Source organism: Volvox carteri (genome assembly GCF_000143455.1).
Source record: "Volvox carteri f. nagariensis unplaced genomic scaffold VOLCAscaffold_66, whole genome shotgun sequence".
In the NCBI taxonomy this organism is placed as follows: Eukaryota; Viridiplantae; Chlorophyta; class Chlorophyceae; order Chlamydomonadales; family Volvocaceae; genus Volvox; species Volvox carteri.
Genome location: NW_003307609.1, coordinates 716,789 through 739,746, shown reverse-complemented (window position 1 = coordinate 739,746; position 22,958 = coordinate 716,789). Strand labels below are relative to the sequence as shown.

Below are 22,958 nucleotides of genomic sequence, written 5' to 3'. Positions count from 1 at the left end.
TGCTTGCGGACAGACCGACCACGATGTTGCAGACCGGACTTTCAAGGGTTGAGCGAGCGGCTCCTGTGCCGGTCTCAAGCAGAACAGACAGGCTTATGGCTCGTATCGCTCTAGTGATCGTTGCTGGCGGACTAATATATGGGTTCTACTCTCTTGGAGGTCCAATTTACTGGAAAGTTTATGCAACGGTCATCCACCCGTACCAGGACGCGGTGCATCCAAGTCAGCAGTCCCCCTTGCCAGGTACAAGAACACAACGACGGCCGGAGGACGGGCTTTGTATTGACCACCGAGTAGTGCTGATGCATTTACCTTGGCCCGGCGGTTTCGTCGCTTAACGCCGTGCAGAGGCCAAGACTTCATCAGTACAGCCTACGAACAGTGTGGGAACTTCGGGGGCAGCAGCAACAGGTAGCGGAGGCGCTGGAGGGACGTTGCAAACCAAAGTGGAGCCGAAGGTGGAGCCGAAGGTGGAGCCAAAGGTAGAGCCGAAAGTGGAGCCGAAGGTGGAGCCGAAGGTCAGTCCCTCACCGCCTCCTCCTTCGCCACCGCCACCGTTGCCACCTCCCCCGGAATCGTTCAACCCAGATGGCTACCCCCTAACCAGGTAAGGGACGTTCGCGCCAGAGGCCAAACGGTATGAGGGAATGGCCCAGCTATTTCGGCTCCCGGGTTTGGGCCTGCTTCTCACTTGAAGGCAAGGCGTAACTTCTCTTAACGATGGCACGTAAATGGAGCATTTATTTACAGGTCCACGCGCCCAGGGTCACAGAACCTCCGTCTATCGACAGTTTGACCCAACTACAGGAAGGACGACAACGTCCTCACCCGGCACCACAAAAAAGTTATTATTTGCCGTCCATGGACTCTCCGGCTTTTATGGAAGTCCCCGCAGTTATGCGGAACTTGTAATTTGTAACATACGTAGCCGCTTTTCGTGGAAATATCCCCTGTATCTCCCGTACATGCAGCAATTGAGAGCCCCCCTTCATGTTATGCACAAAACATGGCTATCCACTCGCATTTCCGCAACGCTTTCCGCAGGGAGCGCGTCTTGCCGCTGCTCCAGGACGGGTTGATCATGATTACCTGGGCCAACCACCACTACCTGGACTTTGCCAAGACTTGGGTATATAACCTGAAAAAGGTGCGGGGAAGACACGTAGACAGGGCGGAGAGAGACTTCGTGGGTGTAGACCGGCTGGCAGGCCTTACAGCTGGATTGGCGACAGCATGGCCTGCCACAGGTTTAAGGAGGGCAGGATTTTTGCCAATGCATTGCCCTAAGGGACGATCACAGATATCTAGAGGAAAGAGGAAGGAACATGCGGGAGGAATGGGAAATGGAATACGACATATGTCTGCGGGTTCTGGGTTCTGGAATTTGGGTCGGGGCCATCTCTGGGTTGAGCGGGAAGGAAGCCGATATTGGAGCGGCTGCGCTGCATGACGTTGCATGGGGGCGTGACAGCAGCACTTGGCCGCCCCGTATGCACGGCTTTGGGAGGATCTTAGGCCAGGTAGAGACTAGGTGGAGGCGAGGAGGACGACACCACTCGTATATTTCTCCCAAATGCCTTCTGTCCCACCACCCACGCAAAACTTCTGGGTCGGCTTCGTTTTCCCTTACCCCTTACCCCCCTGCACCCCACCCCTCCCCTCCCTTCAGTCGGGTGTTAGTGGCTACATGGTGGGCGCCATGGATGACGACATGCTGAAGGACCTTGTCGAGCTCAATATTAACACCTGGCGAATGAACACAGGCATCACCAAGCGGGATCTGGGCTGGGGCAGCCAGAACTTCCACCTCATGGGCAGGTGGGGCCAGGGTTTCGATGGGCCAGCTGGCAGTGACGCTGGCGGGTTTTTTTGAGACATCTGATGCCTCCCTCTCGCCCGCCAGCTCGCTCTGCTCTGTTGCTTAGGTCCATTCGGGACGCTCAAGAATCTCCCGCCGCTCGTTGGCGTGCCACCGAATTTTGCTCCTACACGTTCCAGCATATACGCGCCAGCATTTTCAACTCGCCCATCACCTCTTTTCCTGTTTCTGTCCCCTCAGAAACCCCATTCCCATCCCGCCTATGTTCCTTCTTTCGATGTCCTCCTTTCGCGCGCCACCCAGGTTTAAGATCAAGCTCATTCGGGACGTCCTGGCTCTGGACGTGACGGTCGTGGTCTCGGACATTGATACAGCCTGGCTGAAGAACCCCATCCCCTACTTCCACCGCTACCCCGAGGCCGACATCCTCACCTCCACCGACCAGCTGTCACCTACGGTCAAGGACGATTCCCTGGAGCGATTCCCGGATGCGGGCAGCGCGTTCAACATCGGCATCATGCTGTTCAGACCCAACAGCAAGGAGTTCGTGGGTGAGGAGTTGAGAATGGAAGCGCAGGGACCGGGTTGGGGAAAGGAAGGAAAGGACGTGCAGAACCTAATGGAAGAGTGCATTGGGATGGAATCGACCAGGAAATTACTAGAAAGTGGATACAGACGAGAGAGAAGCCAAGTTGACTTCCTCTTCCTTTCGCTTTGCTCTACACAGACGAGTGGGTGAAGGCGCTGGACGACCCAAAGATGTGGGACCAGACCGCTTTCAACGACCTGGCGCGCAAGGTAGGTGCCGCCCTAACCGTGAGCTGCTCAGGACGTGTGTGTGTGTGTGTGTAGTGGCTGGGCATTTTTTGCGGAGTTTGGGACCCGTGGGAAGGTGAAGGAGAGGAAGGAGATGCTCAAGGAAGGATAACTGGGCTATGTGAAGTGCCGTATCCCTTGCCATCTGGAGCGTGCTTGTGCTTTGCGTGCACCTTTTCTCTGTATAAGGGCTCCTTTCCATGTTTCCATGGTTTCCTCCCCGCACCCTTCCTGCAGGGCCATCGTCACTCGGAGCCGCCCAAGAATTTGTGGATGGGCTACAATGGCAAGTTGCGCGTGGGCGTGCTACCATGTGCCCTGTTTGCCAGCGGCCACACCTTCTTTGTTCAGCACAAGTACCAGGAGTTGGGACTTGAGCCTTACGTAGCGCACGCCACTTTCCAGTACAGCGGCACACCCGGCAAGCGACATCGCTTCCGCGAGGAAATGCTGTTTGCTGACCCGCCCGAGTACTATGACCATCCGCGGGGCTTTGTGGCGATTGAGTGAGTTGTTGCGGTATTTGCTTGTGGTGTACCTATGCTGGCCTAGTGCGGCTGGGACCTAGCCGTGCTTGGCCTGGTGTTGTTGTTATCTCGCCGCCTGACCTGCCGTTGTGCTTCAAGGATTTAGCCGCGAGAAGGTAATGCTGTGTCTTGTCTGAGATGGCTGGAGTTTGATTGCCCGGGGTTCTGTGCTTGCTATGTTCTGTGGGAAGGAGGGGGTTGTTGGGACGGAAATGGGAACAATGGGGCTAGTGCCTTTTTCCTCATTCTCCTTTCTTTCCCCATCTGTTTCCTCCTGCCATCGCAGCATGGACATCCCTAAAGAGCTGCTGGACCGTGCCGCTCAGCCAGTACTGGGCGCCATGACGGGCGACAAGCTGGGTGACCACTTTGCTCTGGTGCACCACCAGCTCTTCCGGCTGCGGGCGGCGGTGGCGGTGGCGGTCATCACGGGGCGTGTGGTGGTACTGCCGCCCATCTGGTGCCAACTGGACAAGTACTGGGCGCCGTTGTATGATGGTGGGGACGGGGAACGGGGTTGCGGTGCTAGGGTTAGGAAGGCAACACGACCTTTCCTCCCGCACAGACATTTTGCTGCTGCTTCGCTGTTAGGCCCACCTCCGCTTCCCCCATCGCCTAATCCTCATCCTTTCCACGCGTTGACCTGCGGATGCCTGCCGTCGATTTCTTCGTTGCCTTCTCAGGCAACATCCCCGGCACCCACTGGAAGAAGCCCTTCATCTGCCCAGCTGATCACGTCCTTGATCTGGAGGGCGGGTGGTACCCCCAGCGACCCGAATTTGGCCCGCACCTGGAGTATCGCGAGTACTCATTTTTCAACAACCCGCGGTAAGGAGCGGGTGGCTTGCAGGACACCGTACTGAAGAGGGAGTGAGGAGGAGGAGGAGGAGTGGGAGTGGGACGTAAGACAGTGCTGGTGGCGGTGCCGTTGCCGGTATATGGTTTAGGAAAGGGCCGCGAACTGGGCCGCGAACTGGGCCGCGAACTGCGCCGCGAGACGCATGCATAATATGCACGGCATATATGCCTGAATGGAAATGTCACTCGATGTGCATGTGCAAGTGTTCGTCCTGCTGAAACTAGGTTTGTACACGCTGCAAATGTGCGTGCAGGATGAACAAGGCGGTCAATGAGAGTCGCGTCACGGTGGTGATTTGCAAGCCAGGCGAGGCCGACTGCTCCAACGGCGATGCGCCGGCGCCGGTCAAGGTGAGTGAAGACCCATGGTTGCTTTCCGCTGCTGTTACAATGCGAGTAGCAGCAATGGACTGAAGTGTAGTGGTGGTCTCAACTAGACGCGCACGTGGCGAGCAGATCGCTATCCTACACTATGTACACAGCGAGGGCACACCGTTCGGGTACCATTGCTTTTATGGTATTGTTTACAATGGATTCGGAGCGGGCTCGCCGCCATATGGCTGTGCTCATGCGTCTTTGTCCGACTTTACTCCCGTAGGACGGTGTGGTGCGACTGGCTCCTCAGCTGAACAGCGATCAGATCAACAAGGCGCTGGAAGCGGTGCGGGGCTTCAAGATCATCACCCTGAGCAACGCGGCGGAGGCGTTTAAGGAGTTCAGCAGCAAGGAGGTCGGTCCGTCTTTCACTTGGCTCTCTGCGTGTTGTGTTGGAGGGAACGGGCCGGAGAACCTCTACACGCAATATTCCTGCCGGTTCAGGCGAAATGGCGTTTGGATCGGCGATTCCTCGCGGGGTGATGAGCCGGCGACTTGTGTAGTGTAGATCTCGTGTTGCACTTGAGGCTGCAAGTCGGTGCGTCCGGTACACGCCAGTGGCCGTTAGTATTAAGATAATCTCACCTTTACCGTGCTCCCATACCAGCCTTGGTGATAATTTAGCATTTACTAGGTATCTTCTTACCTTATCATCTTTCGCCCAAGGCTCCTCCACGGCTAAAAGGCCAGTTCGTGGTCGTCTTTGGCTGCCCCCAGCTAATCCTCCTCCTCCTTCTATCCCAGTCTGCCACCGTTGTGATCTGCCTTGACCACTATCGCCGGCGACAGAAATCGATCTGACGCGTTCTATCTCTTGCTGCCTGGCCAACGCCCTCGCCCGCCATGGCCCCCGCCCCGTGGTCCTCCTGCCTTTTTGTGACTCACAGAAGCAGGACCAGTTCGTGAACCGCATGAACCACTACGCTTCCGTGTTCTGCTGCCTGGCCAACAACCCCGGCTGGATCTGGTGAGGGAGGGACAGCGGCTCCCCAGGGAGAGTTGTGTGGAGATTCAAGTTAATCATGCGGGTTCTGTAGAAGGTTCGGTTGTTCCCTTAAGGCCTACACTATTCGCATGCACGGTCCCTTAATCGCGTTTACGAATTATCATCCATGTCCCGCCGTTGCCGTAATGCCGGCTCGCATCCGGTCATTCAGTACACCGCCTGTCCCACAGCTTACATGAGAAAGAACCTGTCCGTGGCTGCACGCGGGTTTCAAGCTGCTCATGCCTCGGACAGTGCATGTCCCCTCTTTCCTATTTGCACACATTCCAGCACATGGCCTTTTCACCTGCCATTCCTTCTCCGCCATCTGACCGATGGTCACCAACTCAACCCGTTCCGTGCCGCCACCGCATAGGTACGACTTCTTTGCCGACCGGCCTCATCAAGACCGGTTCCGTCGGGAGTTTGGTGCGCAGTGGACACCCAAGCACGGCGACACGCGTATGGAGGTGGAAGGCTACGTGCCGGCCAAGCCGCTGAGCGGCGCGGCCACCAGCCACCGCCGCGGTCTGCTGGACGTCCTCCACCACACTGATGCGTCTTACCACGCGTCGGCCTCTTTGGAGAGGGATCAGCAGCCGCACAACAGCATGGTGATTGCTGGTGGCGCCGGTGCCTCGTCCGGCGCATTGACACCTGGGGAGCTAGAACAGCTGCAAGTGGTTGGCCTTCCGCGGCGGCTGCAGAGCGAGAGGGAGCAGCTGCAGGTCAGTGCCTCCTGATGCCTGTGGGGCTATTGGTTAAAAGTCCGGCAGGGCTAAGAATTCGACCCTCTTATCGTCTACAGCTATTGGATGGATGGATGGTATGTCTGTAACCGCTCTTCCCATAGCGACGTGCACTCGCCACCACCACCACCCCACCATCCTGCATTCACACCGCATGTTGTATACCCCCCTGCTCTCAGGAGGTTCGCTTCCTGAGCGCCATGGAGCTGAACGCGATGTTCTCTTCACCGTAAGCCGAGATCAGCTGGAGCGATGAGACGTTTCGTTGGTTGCTCGGGCGGTTTCCAGGACGCTTATGCAAGAGGAATTTAGGAGCCTTCCGGCGAGCACGCCGTAAACCGCTATATAGCCCCACCTACGAGGCCCGACACCATGCTTAGCATGATAGCATGGCGGCATGCAGCCTATGGAGTGTGAGGTTTTGTTGACCAACAAAATCTCACACTCCATGGGCTGCATGGCCAGGAAGGTAGCCTGCAGATGGCAAAGAGGAGCGGCAGATCGCCGGGAGTTGCATGGACAACTCTCGAGGAAACTGTCAAGACGGTGCTGCTGTCGGTCGCTGCTGCTGATCCTGTTGATTCAGCTGTGGAATTCCCTGATGGAGGGATTGGGGTGAAAAGAATAGCCGCGGTAGCGTGGCCCTAGTCTTTTGGTCATATTTAGGAATTCGAGAGAAGCGGAAGCTGCAGTTGCCTTGGAGTCTGCAAGCCCATGTGTTCCCATGCGCAGTACAGGACATGCGGATGGGATGTGGATGGAGCGTCGGTGTTCCTTCTCGACGCTCGGCAATTGCTTAATGTAGGGTGTCATTGAGGCTTGATATCGACATGGCGTATTTGGGTCCGCTCTGGTGCTGCATGCTTTTGCTGCTGCTCAGAAGTCTGTGGATGGGACGGAGACAACCTGCCCTTGTGAACTGAACCCGTCGGGGGTTGGGGGCGCATGGCGGCATATACCGCGGCGAGCGTTTAACTGAGCAATCAGGTTCGGGAGTTTCATGACCAACGATCAGATGAGGCGGAGTTACCGGGGTGGGTATGATGCACTTCACTTTCAGTGCACTAGGACGCGCATGCACGATGACGGGAACGTGCTTGGGCGCTTGGGCGCGGAGTTCGACGTGCATCCTGCTGCAATTGTGATAGTGATCACGTTTGAGACTACTGCGCCGGGTGTGCCATACTGGGCTGCAATCAAAGCTGCAGGACAGGCTTACCAGAAACCGTCAGTAGTAGCAGTACACCACCACAATGACTGCTGTTACCTCATGACGTTGTTTACATCCGTTTACAGGGATAGTTGATCTTCACATGGTCGCTACCTTGTGGCTGCGTTCCTGGCCGTATGTCCTTTGTACCTTTGTGTATGGCTTTTTCCTGCGCGGCTCTGGTTGAATGGCATGCGTTAAATGAATGGCCTTTGATTCCTCGTTTCATAAAAGAGGAACACTGCAAATGTGTACATGAGCTTTATCGGGTTCCAGCCTTGGGGCTTGGGACCCGCCCATGTAGTTAAAAGCATGCGCACAATATTCCCATCCTTGCAGCGCAAGGGTTTGCAAGGAATCGCCGACCGCGTGCAAAGATTGGAGGAGAGCCGTTAAAGTGCGGAGATGGCCCCCTGGATGACCACATCCTACCGAGGCCGCTGCACAGGGTCGTCGGGGTGGCAACAAGGTGGTGTCCTATCCTCATCCTCTCCATTGCAGCACGCCAGTCGCAGACGAAATGGTAGGATGGCTGAGCCAGGGGCATCGAAATCTCCTGCCACCCGTGCTCGGTATTCACCGCAGTACCACTGTCTCATGTCTGCCTCAGGCGCGCCCAACTGTCAGCACCACACTTCATAACAACCCACAGCCTGCGTTTGTGTTCCCCTGCGACCCTTCACAAACCCATACATGCGGCCCAGCAGTCCCCCGCATCCCCTCCTTTACATTACAACACGCGCGAACACGCACCTCAAACGTCTTCGTGGGGCTCTAACCCGCAAACGCCCCCTCTAGGCCGGACAGGCGGGACCCTCATGGTATTACCCAATCGATATCAATTCAGGCAACACTCTTCAACCCTGTTCCATATTGTCAACTGTGTTGCTGACAGGAAGGTCGCAAGCCTGCAACGATCCCAATATATAGTACAGATCCCAAACTAGTACTAACGATCCCAAAAGTAGTGCTGGCGTCGCTAGAGCTCAGGCTAAAAGGTCCTGGCAGGTACCTTGTAAGGCAACTGTTATCTCTCCCTTTTTGAGTTGATAGGGCCTCGCACTATATCACCAATCACCAATCACCACCGTTGCGAAACGGTACATGCCTCACCCTCGTCTCCTCATACCTTCCTAAAACAACGCTCCATCATTTAAACTCAGCCAGGCGGTGAATACCAACTCCCAACCACACGTTTGTGTGCACGAGCTCCAAGTTTCGCGGGTTGATCTGAGTGGAATGTGACGCAGAGGGAAAAAAGGCGCGTAGTGCGGGGCTCGTTTACACTGTGCGGCGTGAGTTGCGGGATTTGGAAAGCTTCTGGGCGCGTTGCCTACACGCACACGCATACAAAACGCAATCAAGCGCTGATGGTGCAGAACGCTGGCAAGCTGATTGGGGTTTGTGTTGGGCAGGGTAAGGCAGGTTACGAAACTTGCCTATGGGGCCGTGTCGGTCAGAGCAACGGCTGGCGAGGTTCTTGAACAAAGGTGGAAACTAGCAAAACTCAACAACTTAAAAAGAGGCTGAGAGACACACTCACATCACGCCGAAACCCTGACGGACCTTCCAAGGCACCTGGGATGTGCAGTTGTTTGGGCCGAAAGCGATCGAGTCACCGGAGAATGTCCTCGCGGCTGGCAACTATGCACCGTACGTTTTTCTGTGCGGGTACACATCAGAGTTTAACGCAATGAAATTAAACTTTTCCCATCAGTTGGCTGCCATAGAAGCCTTCAAAATGGCCTCGCATCACGCTTACGGCCAAAGTGATTCGTTGGAAGCGCAGCAAGCCAAGGAACTCCTGCCAGCTCTTTGGCATGCGATTTTTGGTTATCTCGAAGTCGATGATGTGCGCATGGCCTGCCAGGTGATGACGAAGGGTTTCGCTCAGCCTGGTTCTCGGAAGCGCTTCCTTGCTTTATTGGTGTTGGTGTCATGAGCACACCAATTCAAACAATATTCTTCTCCTTTAACTTACGCTATTTATTGCATGGCTGCAGGTGTGCCGGGATTGGCGTGCTATCGGTAAGTAAGTCTGCGCCCAGCCCATTCCAAATCTAACTCTTCCCGGCTCATCTCTCTCCACACGCCACACCTGACGCTGTTCCGCAGGAAGTGACAACCTCCTGTGGCGTAAAATAGCCGCGCGGATGTGGCCCATGCGAACCTTGCACAGCAGCACCTACGGCGGTTCTTTTCGGGTACGCATTGCACATGCCGTACATGCCGTACATGCCGTCACATGGCGTCCCGTATAAATAATAATTATTATTATAATTAACACGGTCCATGTATACATTATGGTATTTCCTGGAGGGCACTGCGTGGAGGCTTTCCCACGTCCTCGACGAGCCTCCCACATCTCCCTGCGTGTTCTCCTTATCACCAGACGTGTTATCACTTAAAAGATATTTTCCTTCCTGTCGGGATATTTAAGAATACTCTTAGCGACTGGCAAGTCTTCAGCGTGAGGCGGCAGTTTGATCACACGTTACCGCCGTTGCTGAGGCCTGAGCGGGCAGTGTGCCTTTCCAATCCACCCCTAGTAAACCCTAGTATGCTTGCTACGCCACAAACAGCAACTGGTGCGTTTTGCTGCTTTTCTCCAGGAGGGTCCTACAGGCTCCTTCCCACTTGTAGTAGTAGTAGTGGGCTGTAGTGGGGCACATCCCTTGCCGAGTTTCATAGGCTTCACTGAGTGTGAGAGAGTTGCATTGCTGCTCTCAAGGTGTGTGTGTGTATGTATGTATGTGTATTCTCGTCGCTGGATTCTCTCAGCATTGCTGTGTGCGGCTGTCCGGGGTAGCCCCCGACCGCCCTCCCTACCACCCTGCTGGGGTTATACTCCCTTGGGGCCTATCCGGGGCTCGCTGCGTAGTAGTAAACCTTAGTACCATTACCAAACAGCAGAAACTTCTACCGGTGCAAGCAACTACCAACTGCCACTCGACTAACCGCCCAACCAAACATCCGCCCAACCACGTTCCCCTTTCCCCTCCCCAACTCCTCGATATCGGAGACCACAGCGCCTGGTGCTCCATCGCAACACCCGCAACGCCGTGGCCGCCCTGCCGCTGGCTCCGGCGGCCTGCCTGTGGCGCTACAACTTCCCCCAGACTGCCAGATTCTACGCCTGCCGCTTTCTGTACTTGGAGCTACAGCCCACTGCTACAGAGTCCGGACCGGCCTACCTGAGGTGCTGCGTGCGGTTTTTTTTTGCGGGGTTTGTTTTGGCGTTCGTTGGGGTATCGGGGTTTTGCGGTAAATGGGTTAAAGTAAGAAATACGAATAATGTACAGAATACTGATCGACACGGGTCCGGCCGGTGCTAAGTACCCGCGCGTATCCGCTAACAGCTTTATAAGCTCTAGCAGTGTCGCAGTAACCGACAGCCTTCTCGGCGCGCGATCGCACCCAGCTGCCCGAATTCACGTGGGCTGCTCTTAGGAAAGCTGCTTCAATAATGCGTAAATAAACTGCTGCTAGACTCATCGCCTATCGCTGTACGGTACGGTGTATCACGTACACGTGCATGGGGTATCTGAGTTTGGGCATACCGTATATCGTACGGACATACGGCGCCAGTAGCCGGAATATTGCCAGTGGTCGGCCCTGCCCAACCGCCCGCTATGCTGTTCAGCTTCTTGTTCTTGTTTTAATCGTTGCTAATGCCTTTATTGCCTGTTCAGGCTCTATTTCGATGCCCGCGGTGAGAACGACCTGCGAGGGCCCCGGTACACGACCCTCGCCGTCGTGACGCCTAGGGCGGACGTCCGTGGACCTAGACCTGCTAGTGGACCGCCGGGGGGTGGCGAAGTTGGCGGCGGCGGCGGTGGCGGCGGCGGCGGCGGCGGTGGCGGCGGTGCCTGGCCCTCCGCCCCCGCACCTCTGGAAGTGGGTCCCTCTCCCCGTCCGCTGTGGCAGCGAGTGCACGCAGCTGAACTGCCCACTGCGAGCTGCCTCGTCGACGAGGTGCCCGGCCACTGCAAGGCAAGAGCACCTTCCCCTCCGGAACCCCGCGATCCCATTGTAGTCAAGTCGAGTGTGCCTGTATGCATGTCTGTATATGATATGTATACGCATGTAGAGCAGTGAGCTCCACCTATCCATGCTACTGTCCCCCCGTTTTGCTCCCCCGGGTCCTGGTCCTGGTCCTGGTTAGCTATGCTTTCTTCACATCGGCCACATCAGTTTTCCCCACTTGGCATCAGCTTCACTCTCACTAACGTGGTGGTTCGTCTTCCCCCCCCCTGGGGTCCCTCGTGCCCCCCGACCTTCCACGTCCAGGGCGTTATGGAATGGACTGGTCCCGCCTTGGCGCGCCTCCTGCGTCACCTGACTAACCCACGGGTCGCTCTGGTGGCCGTGTACGCGTGTAACTGTCGCCGCGACGGCGGAGACGCCTATGGTGACCCCTACGGTGCTCCGCACGGCCCCGACTACGCACCCGCACTGCTGTGGGGCGGTAATGCTGGCAGCGGCGACGAGGGGGGCGTTGGCGGCGGAGGGTGCTCGATGTCCCATCAGCATTCGGGCGTGAGTTTTCTGGAGGACTGGCAAAGGCGGTCTGAATACCGTGGGCCAGGTAAATGCGTGCACATGTGGAGCGTGCGTGCGTGTATGTATGTATGCGGTCCAAATGGTCTTGTCTTTGTGTCATGTCGTACTTTTGCCACGGCAGGCCGTGTTCGTGCATGTGTCCCATCTCTCGCAGTCTCTTCCTTCTTCAACCTTACCCACTCATCATCACACCGACCGCCCTGGTACGCTCATGTACAAGTTGAGCTCATGACATCTCCCGCCCCCCCCCCCGCCCCTCATGGCATTTGGCTCTCTCAGTCGGCATTTGGGCACTCGTTACACCTCTCTGGGTAATGCAACCGAGGTGTAAAACACACACACTAACACACACTAACACACTTTAACACACACATTTCGCCGCTTCGCCTCACTGTCATGAGCTCCGGAACCACATTGACTAACATGGATGCAGGCGAGCTGCTGTACCAGCTGGCTGACGAGGGCGACGCAGAGGAAAGGGTGCGATGGGCCGACTTGCCCCCCAGTGTGCGCACACGGTGGCGGCTGCACGACCACCGAGCAGCACCAGCAGCACCAGCAGCACCAGCGGCGGCGGCGGCGGCGGCGGCGGCAGCGGAGGAGGAGGAGGACTTTGGCGACAACGAGGCGGCGGAGGTGGCGATGGTGGAAATAGAGGCGGCGGCGGCGGGGATATGGCAGGGGGGTCCTCAGCCGCTTTTTTTCATCGGCGTTGGCGTAGGCGGCGGTGGTGCAGCGGCTCTGGCCCCAGCAGGACCCCCGCAGCTGCACCGCCACCGCGTCGATCCATCAAGGGCGGGTCGGCCGCGTTTCGTCTGGCAGCAATACTACTCTTAGCTGCGGCCGCTCTCCACACGTGCAGAGTTTTGCTGATGAGTACGGCGAAGTACTCCGACGGCGGAGTGTTCAATGTACTTTTCGGCACATCCAAGTCCCTTCTCCATCCCTGCTTTGTTCAATAAACACTGCACACGGGGGGGCACGGTGGTGTGGTGCTCAGCATGTCACGGAGTCTTTGCAGAAAGCTGCCCTCAGTTGTGTGAGAAGTGCTTTGTGTTCCTCACGCATTTGGATGTGTTCTTGACGATTACTGCTGCGGCTGCCTGTTGACCAGAGGACCCTGTGCTGTAGGTTTTGTCTTGTTGATATGTTGTGTGGTGTTGCTGTGCATATGATGACACGCAAGTGGTTGGGGACAAGGTCCTATGCGTAATGTGCTGTAGGTTTTCTGAGAGTAACGAAAGAAAACCAAGGTTTTCTGTGTATTGCCGAGAGCGTACTCGGCTGTTCGTTGGTGGTACGGCGGGGCCGTACTGGTGAGAAAGTAGGGCAAGTCGCGGAGAGCGCGACGGAAAGAGCAATTTCGCGAGTTAATATAGTCAGTACTGACAGGTTTCCACTGCGTCGTCTGCCCATTACACCGCCCCGCGGCAGATAGCGCAGTCGGTAACCAGGCTCGCCTCCTCCCACGGAAGCAAGCACACTCTTCTGCTCGCAGGTACCCAAGCTCGACTCACGTCTATAAGCGGTAAGGCAACTACTCATGAAAACGATATGATGATGATGATGATGGTGATGATAAGGTAGAGCTGTGGGCAAGGGGGAGACTGTTTGTGGTTCCAGGAGAGATGTGCCGCGCTGCTGTTTGCTTCATGCTGTGCTGAGCATGTGTTCATCATGTCCAATGATCTGAGCTGTGGGCATGCATGCCCAGGTCATATGACCTGCTGAGAATGACCCATCACGACTATCTCCTATGTTTGTTGCGCGTTTGTGTGTGTATGTGCGTCCTGTACGTGCAGTGGAATAACGATGAAGTATGATGCACGCAACAACTGGTACTGGCTCCAAGATCCAAAAGTCGTTGCCGATGGCCGTTAGTTCATAACCGAAACTTTGACCTAAAGTGATGCTTCACGAATCTCCACGACGTCAGCAATGTTTGTAATGTTGATATGTATCAGATGCTTGTTGGAAAAATGTATCAGGGTTATGAGCCTGGTTGCTTTGATTGAAAACAGGCTATTCTTTACAAGGAATGGATGATCGTTCAACGCTTTCCATGTAGTTACTATATGATTGCGTAGAAAACGCTGTGAGCTGCGCCACTTTGCGAAATCAGCGTCGTTGATCTTGAGAGCGCAATTGCTCGCTCGTCAGCGCCGCAACCATGGGCGGCATAAAAAATCGCGATGCCAAAATGAAGGCTAACAAGGTCTTCTCGTAAGTCGCTGAGAGGGCTGCGCGTTTCTGGGACTGCTCCGAAGATGTGCCGTCATCGTCATCTCCTGGCCCCAGGTCCGGCGGGGGCGGCGGCACGAAGGGCCCCGCGGTAGTCGATAAGCGTGGTCAAGAGGTAAAATGCCCGTACTGCGACAAAATCTACCAACAGGTGAGGTGGGGAATGGGATGGAGCAGCACAGCGAACACCCCTGTACACCCCCCGCCACAACCCAACACCGGACCACGTGCATATCCTCTTGCTCCTCCCCTTACCTCCCCTCCCATCTTTCCCTGGATTTTCAGAGCGGCAGGCTCAAGGACCACATCGCCAAGCAGCACGCGGATCAGCTACAGCCCGCGGACGCTCCAGCAGCAGCCAGCACAGCCGCAGCCGCTGCTACAGGAGCTGGGGCCAGCGGAGGCGCTCTACCCGCAAACTCAGCAGTAGCGGCTGCTGCTGCAGCCGCGGCACGCCATGCTGTGACTGCAGCCAGTAAGGACAACTTTAGTTGTAGTTTCGGCCGGAACCATACTTTATTGTAGTCACAGCAGAGCCTAAACTACAACTAGAACTTGTTTTTTATTTTTTGTCAGTCCCCTAAGGGGGACTGACACCCTTTGGTGCCCCTTCTTCCCCTCTGGGGAAGAAGGGAAAGAAGGGGAAGAAGGGGAACACTTCTTCCCCTAAAGAAGACGGAGTCCCCCTATAGTAGCTGGCCACTGAAGAGGCCTCCGGAGATGCTGGTGAAGCGCTTCACATGTATATGTAGTTGATACATGTGACGTACTGTGTACCAGCTACTACACCACCCCCAGGATGTGCGGATGGGGCACCGCTCTGCATCCCTCCTTCTCCGGACATAGCAATAATGCCCCTGGAAATGCCCCAAGATCGATTAAGATGTGTCAGGATTTGCCAGATAGGGTGATTGGCACCGGTATCACGTCGGATTGGCACCGGTATCACGTCGGATTGGCACCGGTATCACGTCGGATTGGCACCGGTATCACGTCGGATTGGCACCGGTATCACGTCTTGTTGCAGAAAAGAACCGATCGGCGGATGACAGATCCCGTGATAACCAGGATACTACATCAGTGGATTGGCAGATCATGCAGCATGCGCTCGGTGGAATGGAGCTTGCTTGGCATATCCGGTGAATGTAGATGGCTAGAGGATCCGAACAGATGACAGCGCTTTGAGTTGATAAGGAGAACGGTTAGGTCTCTGACCCCTCCAATCAGGACTGCTTCGGTGGGCGTTCCCGTTGGGGTGGGCAAGGTAGACTCCAAACTGGGCTGCGTCGGATTGGGCCAGGACCAGGAAGCCAGCCAGCCAGGCCCAGAAACCCGTGTTGGCATGTAGCCGAGGTGCTCCCACCAAAAGGGAGGGCGAGGAGGTCCAGCCTGCGCTGTGAATGAACCGCTCACGGTTAAGCCGCTGCTACAGTGGCGGCGGGTGGGGGAAGCGGGAATCGGAACCCTGCTGCCTTTACCGCAGAGTATCTCTCCCTTGAATGCATGTCACCCTTGATTGTGTGTTTGTTTGTATGTATGCATGTATGTATGTATGCGCGTGCGCGTTCAGGCGGGTGCGGGTGTAGTGTTGTATGCGTGCGGTGCAATGTGTACGACATTCCCCTCCCCGCCGAAAAGTCTCTCTGGCCCTGAAAGACTCCCCCACACCTGATCTGCCGCACGCCGATATGCATCGCAGTGGCGACTGCCGGCATGGCCGGATCTGCTGCCGGCAGCAGCTGCAGCGCCGCCTCCTCCTCCGCACCCTCCGCCCCGGCTGGATCTGGTTCTAGCGGTGGCACGGTGATGCAGATCAACAGCCGCGCCGGTTACTACACCTCCAAGAGCCCCAGCATGCACCTCCACGAGTGGATCCAGAAAGAGAAGCGACGCAAGGCCCACTACCAGCCTCGCCAGCTTGAGGATGGAAGGTGGACGTGCAAGGTACGGCGATGTACGGGAAATGGGAACTCGGAAAATGGGCGAAATAGGGGTGTAGTGTAGGTAAACAGTTTTCAGGTGGGCCAGGGGGTTCCCCCAAGAGGTCCTCTGAAGGCCTCAAGATGGTGGTAGGAGGTGAGAAGATGAATGAAGAGGTAAATATGTAATGGCGAGAGGGCCCTCAGTCCCAGTGTAACGGTGGAGAGATGGGTGGTTGGTGGAGTTGATCACCCTGATGAAGTCAGTGCACATTTTTTCTACTGTATGTCTTGTATCGTACTTCGTACGTACGAAGGTGGTCCTGCCGGATGAGAAGCGGCGAGAGGACGACATCGTTGTCTTCCTGGACGACACACACGCGGCGGCGGATGAGCAGCAGGCGCGGGAGCGGGGCGCGGTGGCGGCGCTGCACCGGGTCATGGGTGAGCCACCGGGGCATGGGAGTGAGCGGGAATGGGGGTGGGGGACGGGAGTGGGGGCCATGCTAGGGCCTGTGCCGTGCAACATCCAAAGCAAGTCATTACGAATTATCTATTTTGGACTTGGCAGGTAGATACGCTTTCGCATCCAGCTGGCCAAGTGCCGCGATGGCTACCCCCCGAGTCATTACGGGTTGGTGACGGCTTACAATTTTCTGCAGTATCCGTCTATTCCTGCGGAGTATCTTTCTTTCTTTGGTACCAGCTCTTTACTCGTCTGTGGCTCGTCGTTTACCCCGCCCGCCCTCCCTCCTCGCCCCTCCCCCCGGCCCCCCTTCTCGCCAGGTGACCGGGCACTGGAGCGCATCCTGCCTCGCGAGTTCGTGTCCATGTGGTGCGAGCTGGGGGAGCTCCGGGCCGAGCGTGAGCAGCGGGCGGAGGAGAGGAGGCGGGCGGAGGGCCGGAGGAAGGCGGCGGCGGAGGAGAGGCGCCGTAAGGCAGCACTGCGGACCCCCCAGGTGGGCTGGCGGGGGTGAGGGGGCTGGGGGGGGGTGAGGGTCGCCACCGCTTGTTCGACACTGGACATACCCAGCCCCCAATGCTTCACCCTGGGTCCTGGGAGATGAGCTAGACCCTCCCCAAGCGTTCCGTACATTTGCAAAACTACTATCGTACATCCGGCTGTACATCGTTGCCGCCGTGTAGGTGGTCGTAATGAGTGCCGCGAAGCAGCGGTTGGTCCAGGCCCTGCTGCGCGACCGCGCCGCCGCCGCTACCGGCGGCGGCTGGGCAACGACCCGTGGGTCTGCAGCCGCCGCCGCCAGCGGCGGCAGCAGCAGCGTCAACGAGGGTGACCTAGCGGCGGCCGTGGATCAGCTCAGCGCCATGGGCTTCAGTCCGCAGCACGTTCAGCTCGCGTACGAACGCTGCGCCGCTGCCGCCGCCGCCGCCAGCGGTGCCGCCAGCCCCGGCGCAATAGGGCTTGAAGCTTTGTTGGATTGGCTGTTGGTTCACTTGCCCTCAGATCAGCTGCCGGGGCAGCTCACGCAGGGTGAGGTGAACGGGTAACTGAGCTGAGGCGGGGCCGTGTTTGGCCGTGTTATATTACTGCGATGAAAGTAGAAAAGGAAAACCGCATTTCCGCTGTTTCTCGATTACTCCCCCACCTCGTCCCCCCCCCACACACACACACACTTCGTGTCGTCCACCTTCCCAACCCCCCAACCTCTTAGGCTCCGGAACCAATGCGGTCAACGTGGTCGCACGTGCCGACCCGCGGGTGCAGTCCGTGGCCAGGCTTATGTCGTACGGCTTCACCAGTGCTGAGTGTGAGCCAGCACTGGCGGCGGCTGCTGGGGAGGAGGTGGCGGCGCATCTGCGGTTGTACGGCGATTTGACGGGTGGGTACAGCATGTAATTGTTGGCTGCCTGTCTGTGTTTTTGTTGTATTATAATGTTATTATTATAATATTTCATGTAATACATCTAAATATATAATATTACATAATTTATTGTTGTTGTTATTACAGCGGGCTACCAAGTCACTATACCGTAATGCAAAGAAACCTAGAGAGGCCAAAGGGTACATCGCCTGTCGCTGTAATGTAAGACACACACATGGCCTGGAAAGGAAGAACAAGTGGAACAAGTACCAAGCACCGCCACGCACCACACCTCAACAAGCTCGGCCACGACTGATAAGACCGGACTAGCACCGCCGGTGCCAACAGAGGGTAACTTGCCACTACTGCTACGGCTCCCCTACGAGCCGTATGAGACAAACGCATGCCTACAAGTACGAGTTTTAATATGTTATTGTCGTACATTACGTGTTCTTAACTGCTTTCAACCGCTGTGCCATGACGTAATGCTTTTCTTTCCCTAATGCGGCCGCGGTGCTGGCGGCGGCGGGGTCCGACATCGCAGGTGTACGACTCCAGGGAAGGCCAAGCAGCGGTGACGGCGGCGACGGCGACGCATGGGCCGAGGAGATGATGGTTCTGGAGAGCATTTACGACAATCAGTTTTCGGTTGTGTCCGAGCATACCGTACGGCTTACCTTGGAGCTTCCGGAGGATTGTGCTGTGGCAACACGAGCCGACGTGCCGTTGGTACTGCAGTTTGTACGACTCAGCAGCAGCGGTGCCGACGGCGGTGAAGTGTCGTACCCGGATGTCGCTCCGCTGATTTCGGTCAGCTGTGCGGGGCTGGCGGCGGGCGCGTTACGGCATCTGACACGTGTTCTGGCGCAGGTACGTACGGCACCACGCGGTACACTACCCTCCGTGTCGTAGACGTAGTGGTCTGTATGTACGTGTGTGTGTTTTCCCTACCATGCAGTTTGCGCATCGGTGCGTTGAAGAACAAACCCTCTTTCCACTTTTCCGCTCTGGAATTTTTCTATTTATTTATAAGAGGATTTTAAAATGAATACGTGCATAAAGTTTCCCTCCCAGTTTGTCCGGCTGTGACACAGCTTCGTATCCATAAGCACACTGCGGTGTACCCCTCTCCCCTTCTTCTTGCTGCGTTAGCGTGCCGAGCTGTTTCGTGCCTTGGCTTGTATCCTTGCCGTACCCTGCCGTGAACGTCGTACTCTTGCTTTCTATTATTTTCAATCGAATGTAGGAATCTCAACAGCTGCTGGGTCAGCCCGCCCTGCACGACCTAGCTACTCGGGCGTTGGAGGCGGCTGCGACGATGGACGAGCAGTTGTGTACGGCGGCGGAGGTCGGAGGCCGCGGTGGCGCCATCGCCCCCGAGGCCGAGGCCGAGGCCTGGGATGCGGGCGACGAGGATTCGGACTCGGTTTTGGAGCGAGCTGACAGCTCCCTGGTGGAGGGCTTTGAGGGCCTTACGGTGGAAGAGGAGGAAGAGGAGGAGGGGGAGGAGGGGGCGGAAGGTGTGTTTTGTGTTTTCTGTGTGGAATGTGTGTGTGTGTGTGCGTGTCGTATGCAGCATGCTGAGTGCATATATATACATGTACAGATATACATGAATATACATATATTTACATGTGAATACATATATTTACACGTATATACATATATATACATACAGATATACATATACATGTATATCTGTGTATATATGTATATATCCGTGCGTGCGTGTGCCCCACATGCATGACAGTTGACCAGGTCGCAGTATCCAGGAATGACGCTTCTTCCCTGTCCCCCCTTCCATGCGGCATGTGTGTGTATGTCGTACAGAGGCATCATTACCCGGCAGACGCCATGGGGGCGGGCTCACTCCAGGGAAGCCGGTTACAGCTCCCCGGGTGGGGCCCGGCGGGGCGAGGCGGCGGCGGGGGGATGTGCAGGAGCGCCGCCCGCGGCGACCACAGGTACGAGCGTACGGCACGTGGGGGACCTGCATCACTCGGGGGTGCCGTGACACCTGGAGGGTTATGCCGTGATGGCGCGCGCAGGTTTGTGTGTGTCTGTATGTCTATCTGTGTGTGTGTCTGTGTGTGTGTGCGTGTGTGTGTCTAGGGCCCCCCTAGTGTCTGTATGTGTGTGTGTGTGTGTCTGTGTGTGTGTGTGTGTGTGTGTGTGTGTGTGTGTGTGTGTGTGTGTGTGTGTGTGTGTGTGTGTGTGTGTGTGTGTGTGCATTCCTCCCACACACACACACACACGGAGCTTGCCCCCTGTGGCCGTCTTCCGTGATGAAAGGTGCCGAAATAGGCGTGAACACCTTCCTAACCCGACCCCTCGATACAACCCGGACCACCACTACCAACACCACCACTACCAACACCATTACTGGCAGGGCCCTGCAGGACTGCTTCCCAGGCTGGATGCGCATCCCAGCATCGCGATCGCAACGCACCCTACCCCTCTTTTCATAACGCTGGGGTGGATTTGGGTTTGATTGTCCCTTTCCCTTCCCCCGTCCAACCACAAGACCCTTCTCGCTCCCCCCGGTCCCCCTACCCCTCCACCTCCCGGTCACCCCAGATCGACCTGGCCGCGGAGAGCGCCCGTCTGGCCCGGCTCCAGTCCGAGCTGGAGACCTCCCCCGCCCATGCTGCCATGCGAGCCACCCGCCGCGCCCTGCCCGCCTTCGGCAGGCGGGAGGAGCTGCTGCGGCTGCTGGGGCAGCACGACGTGGTGGTGGTCAGCGGGGCCACCGGGTGCGGGAAGAGCACCCAGGTGGGTGGCTGTGGGGGCCCCGTGCGTATGTATGTATGTATGTATGTATGTATAGGGTTTTTCCTACGTCTATGCATTGTACAACTCAACTGTCGTACTGTCTGTCGTACTTGTAATTCGCAGGTGCCGCAGTACATCTTGGAGGACGCGATTGCGGCGGGCGAGGGCGCCAAATGCAACATCGTAGTGACTCAGGTGGAGTGGGGTCTTAGGGTGGTGTGTGTGCCTGTGTGTGCCTGTGTGTGCGTGTGTGTGTCTGTGTGTCTGTGTGTCTCTGGGGGATCTGGGTATCGGACCCACACAAAAATGAATGCAGCTCTGCACTCGTATAAGGAATGCGTGCGGGTGAGTACGGCATGAGGGCCTTATATGTGTGGGCTGACCGTGCCTTGACTTGCCTTGTATTATGTCAACTTACATACCGACCTAGGGGAAGCAAAAGCAAAAGCAAGAGCCTCCAAATTCCCCCCTTGCTGGATTCCGATACTTGGATCCTGACTCGGGTATGGATCTGGATTTGGATCAGGATTTTTACCCCTTTTCCTCCGCTTCCCTCCCCCCCTCCTCCTCCCGCCTGTTACCCCAACCCCCCTCACAGCCCCGCCGTATCTCCGCCCTCGGCCTAGCCTCCCGTGTCGCCTCCGAGCGGGGGGAGGCGGTGGGCGGGGTGGTGGGTTACAGTGTACGACTGGAGCACCGTACCTCCGCAGCCACCCGCCTCACCTTCGTCACCACCGGAATATTGCTCAGGCGGCTGCTGTCAGACCCTGACTTACAAGTAGGGCCGGCAGGGGGGAGGAGGGGGATACGAACCACGTGAACGAGTGAAGCTGAGTGATGCCAAGGAGGATATAGACTGACACGCCAGAAGTAACGAAGTCACAACTAACCAGTCGGCGCTTGTGAAGAAGAAAAAGTCTTCGCGATGATGTTAGTAGCCATATGACGATAGCGGAAAACTACCTACCTAGCCGCCAAGACTAAAAGGAAATGCGGAAAGGTAGCAGGGGAAACCATCCGTAATATTCTAAAGGTAATTGCAAAGGCGGCGATGAGCAAAGAGCACCATAAGCTGACGGTTGTTTGTGAATCCGCTCTCCTCTCACCTTTCCGCCCCTCCACACACATACATACATACACGCCTACACTCACATTCACGGGCAGGACGCCACCCACATCGTGTTAGATGAGGTTCACGAACGCAGCATTGAAATCGACCTGCTACTGCTGCTCCTGAGAGACGTTCTCGCCCGGAGAAGAGCAGTAGCAGCAGCCGCAGCTGCAGCTGCCGCTGCCGCCACGTCATCCTCCGCCGCCGCAGCAGCGGCGGCGGCGGCGGCGGTCCCTCGTCTGAAGGTGGTCCTGATGTCCGCCACCGCCGATGCCGACCTCTTTGCGAATTACATGACGATGGCGGCGGCGGCGGCGGCGGCTGAGGGCGGTGGCAAGGGCCGCCGCGGCGGCGGCGGCGGCAGTACTGGTACGACGGCATCTACGTCTTCGTCTGTGGGTCTGATGACCATTCCTGGCTTCACTTACCCGGTTCGGGAGTTCTATTTGGAGGTGGGGGTTGGGGAGGGGGGTAGGGGGAAAGACGAACCACACACGATTGCAGCTGCTGCCAGGGCAAGAGAGTATCAAACGTAGAACTGACCGAAAGGCGTCCGTGGCGACCGTGACCTCGGGATGACGAAGTGAAGGGGTAGGGGGGTTGGGGAGGTGAAGTTTGGGTGGGTGGGGGGAAATGGCGGTGGTTGGTTTGGTCTGTGAAGTTGGGATGCCCCTCGCCTGGCCCACCTGACTTCTTCGACTTCATAGCTGCCTGCTCCTCTTCCCGCCCCTCCCACACCTGCCATCTCCCTCCCCTCCCCCATCACTGTACGGCACCCCCTGCAGGACGTGTTTGAGTTGACGGGTCATGTGGTGGGGCAGAACAGCAAGTATGCACGTCGCCGAGGCGGCGGTGGGTGGGGAGGGGGAGGGGGGGGAGGGGGAGGTGGGGGTGATAGGGGTCGCGAGGGAGGGGCGGATTCTTCCCCCCCGGCGGCGGCGGTGGTGGTGCTCTCTGGCGCGGTGGGCAGCTACAGCGATAACACACTGAAGAGCCTGCAGAACGTGGACGAGAGCCAGGTGGGATTGGGATAGGAGGGTGGGGTGTGTGTGGGGGGGTTTTAATAGACGGGGGAGGGAGGGAGGGAGGGAGGGGACCAGGGATCGGCAGGCAAGCAGTAGGCCCGCCATCCCCCTTTTCTCTTCCGCCTTCTCAAACGCACACACACACACACACACACACCACCCAAG

At 57.0% G+C, this 22,958-nt stretch overlaps 2 protein-coding genes across 2 annotated transcripts; both read left to right on the top strand.

Annotated features, from left to right (window-relative positions):
- Window positions 1-1,006: 1,006 nt before the first annotated feature.
- On the top strand, window positions 1,007-7,656 carry VOLCADRAFT_83868 (uncharacterized protein; the record flags this gene model as incomplete). The annotated part of the gene is made up of 12 exons (XM_002956895.1): window positions 1,007-1,147; window positions 1,670-1,818; window positions 2,123-2,370; window positions 2,547-2,635; window positions 2,891-3,141; window positions 3,449-3,660; window positions 3,846-3,990; window positions 4,275-4,365; window positions 4,619-4,750; window positions 5,283-5,362; window positions 5,757-6,108; window positions 6,309-7,656. The coding sequence occupies 12 exons, from the start codon at window positions 1,007-1,009 to the stop codon at window positions 6,360-6,362; spliced, it is 1,944 nt and encodes a 647-aa protein (XP_002956941.1). The 3' UTR covers window positions 6,363-7,656.
- A 12,929-nt stretch (window positions 7,657-20,585) lies between these two features.
- On the top strand, window positions 20,586-21,905 carry VOLCADRAFT_35438 (uncharacterized protein; the record flags this gene model as incomplete). Its single annotated transcript, XM_002956894.1, has 4 exons — window positions 20,586-20,657; window positions 20,781-20,852; window positions 21,256-21,435; window positions 21,822-21,905. Coding segments are annotated over 4 exons (408 nt in total), but the record flags the coding sequence as incomplete, so codon positions are not given.
- Between the last annotated feature and the right edge of the window lie 1,053 nt (window positions 21,906-22,958).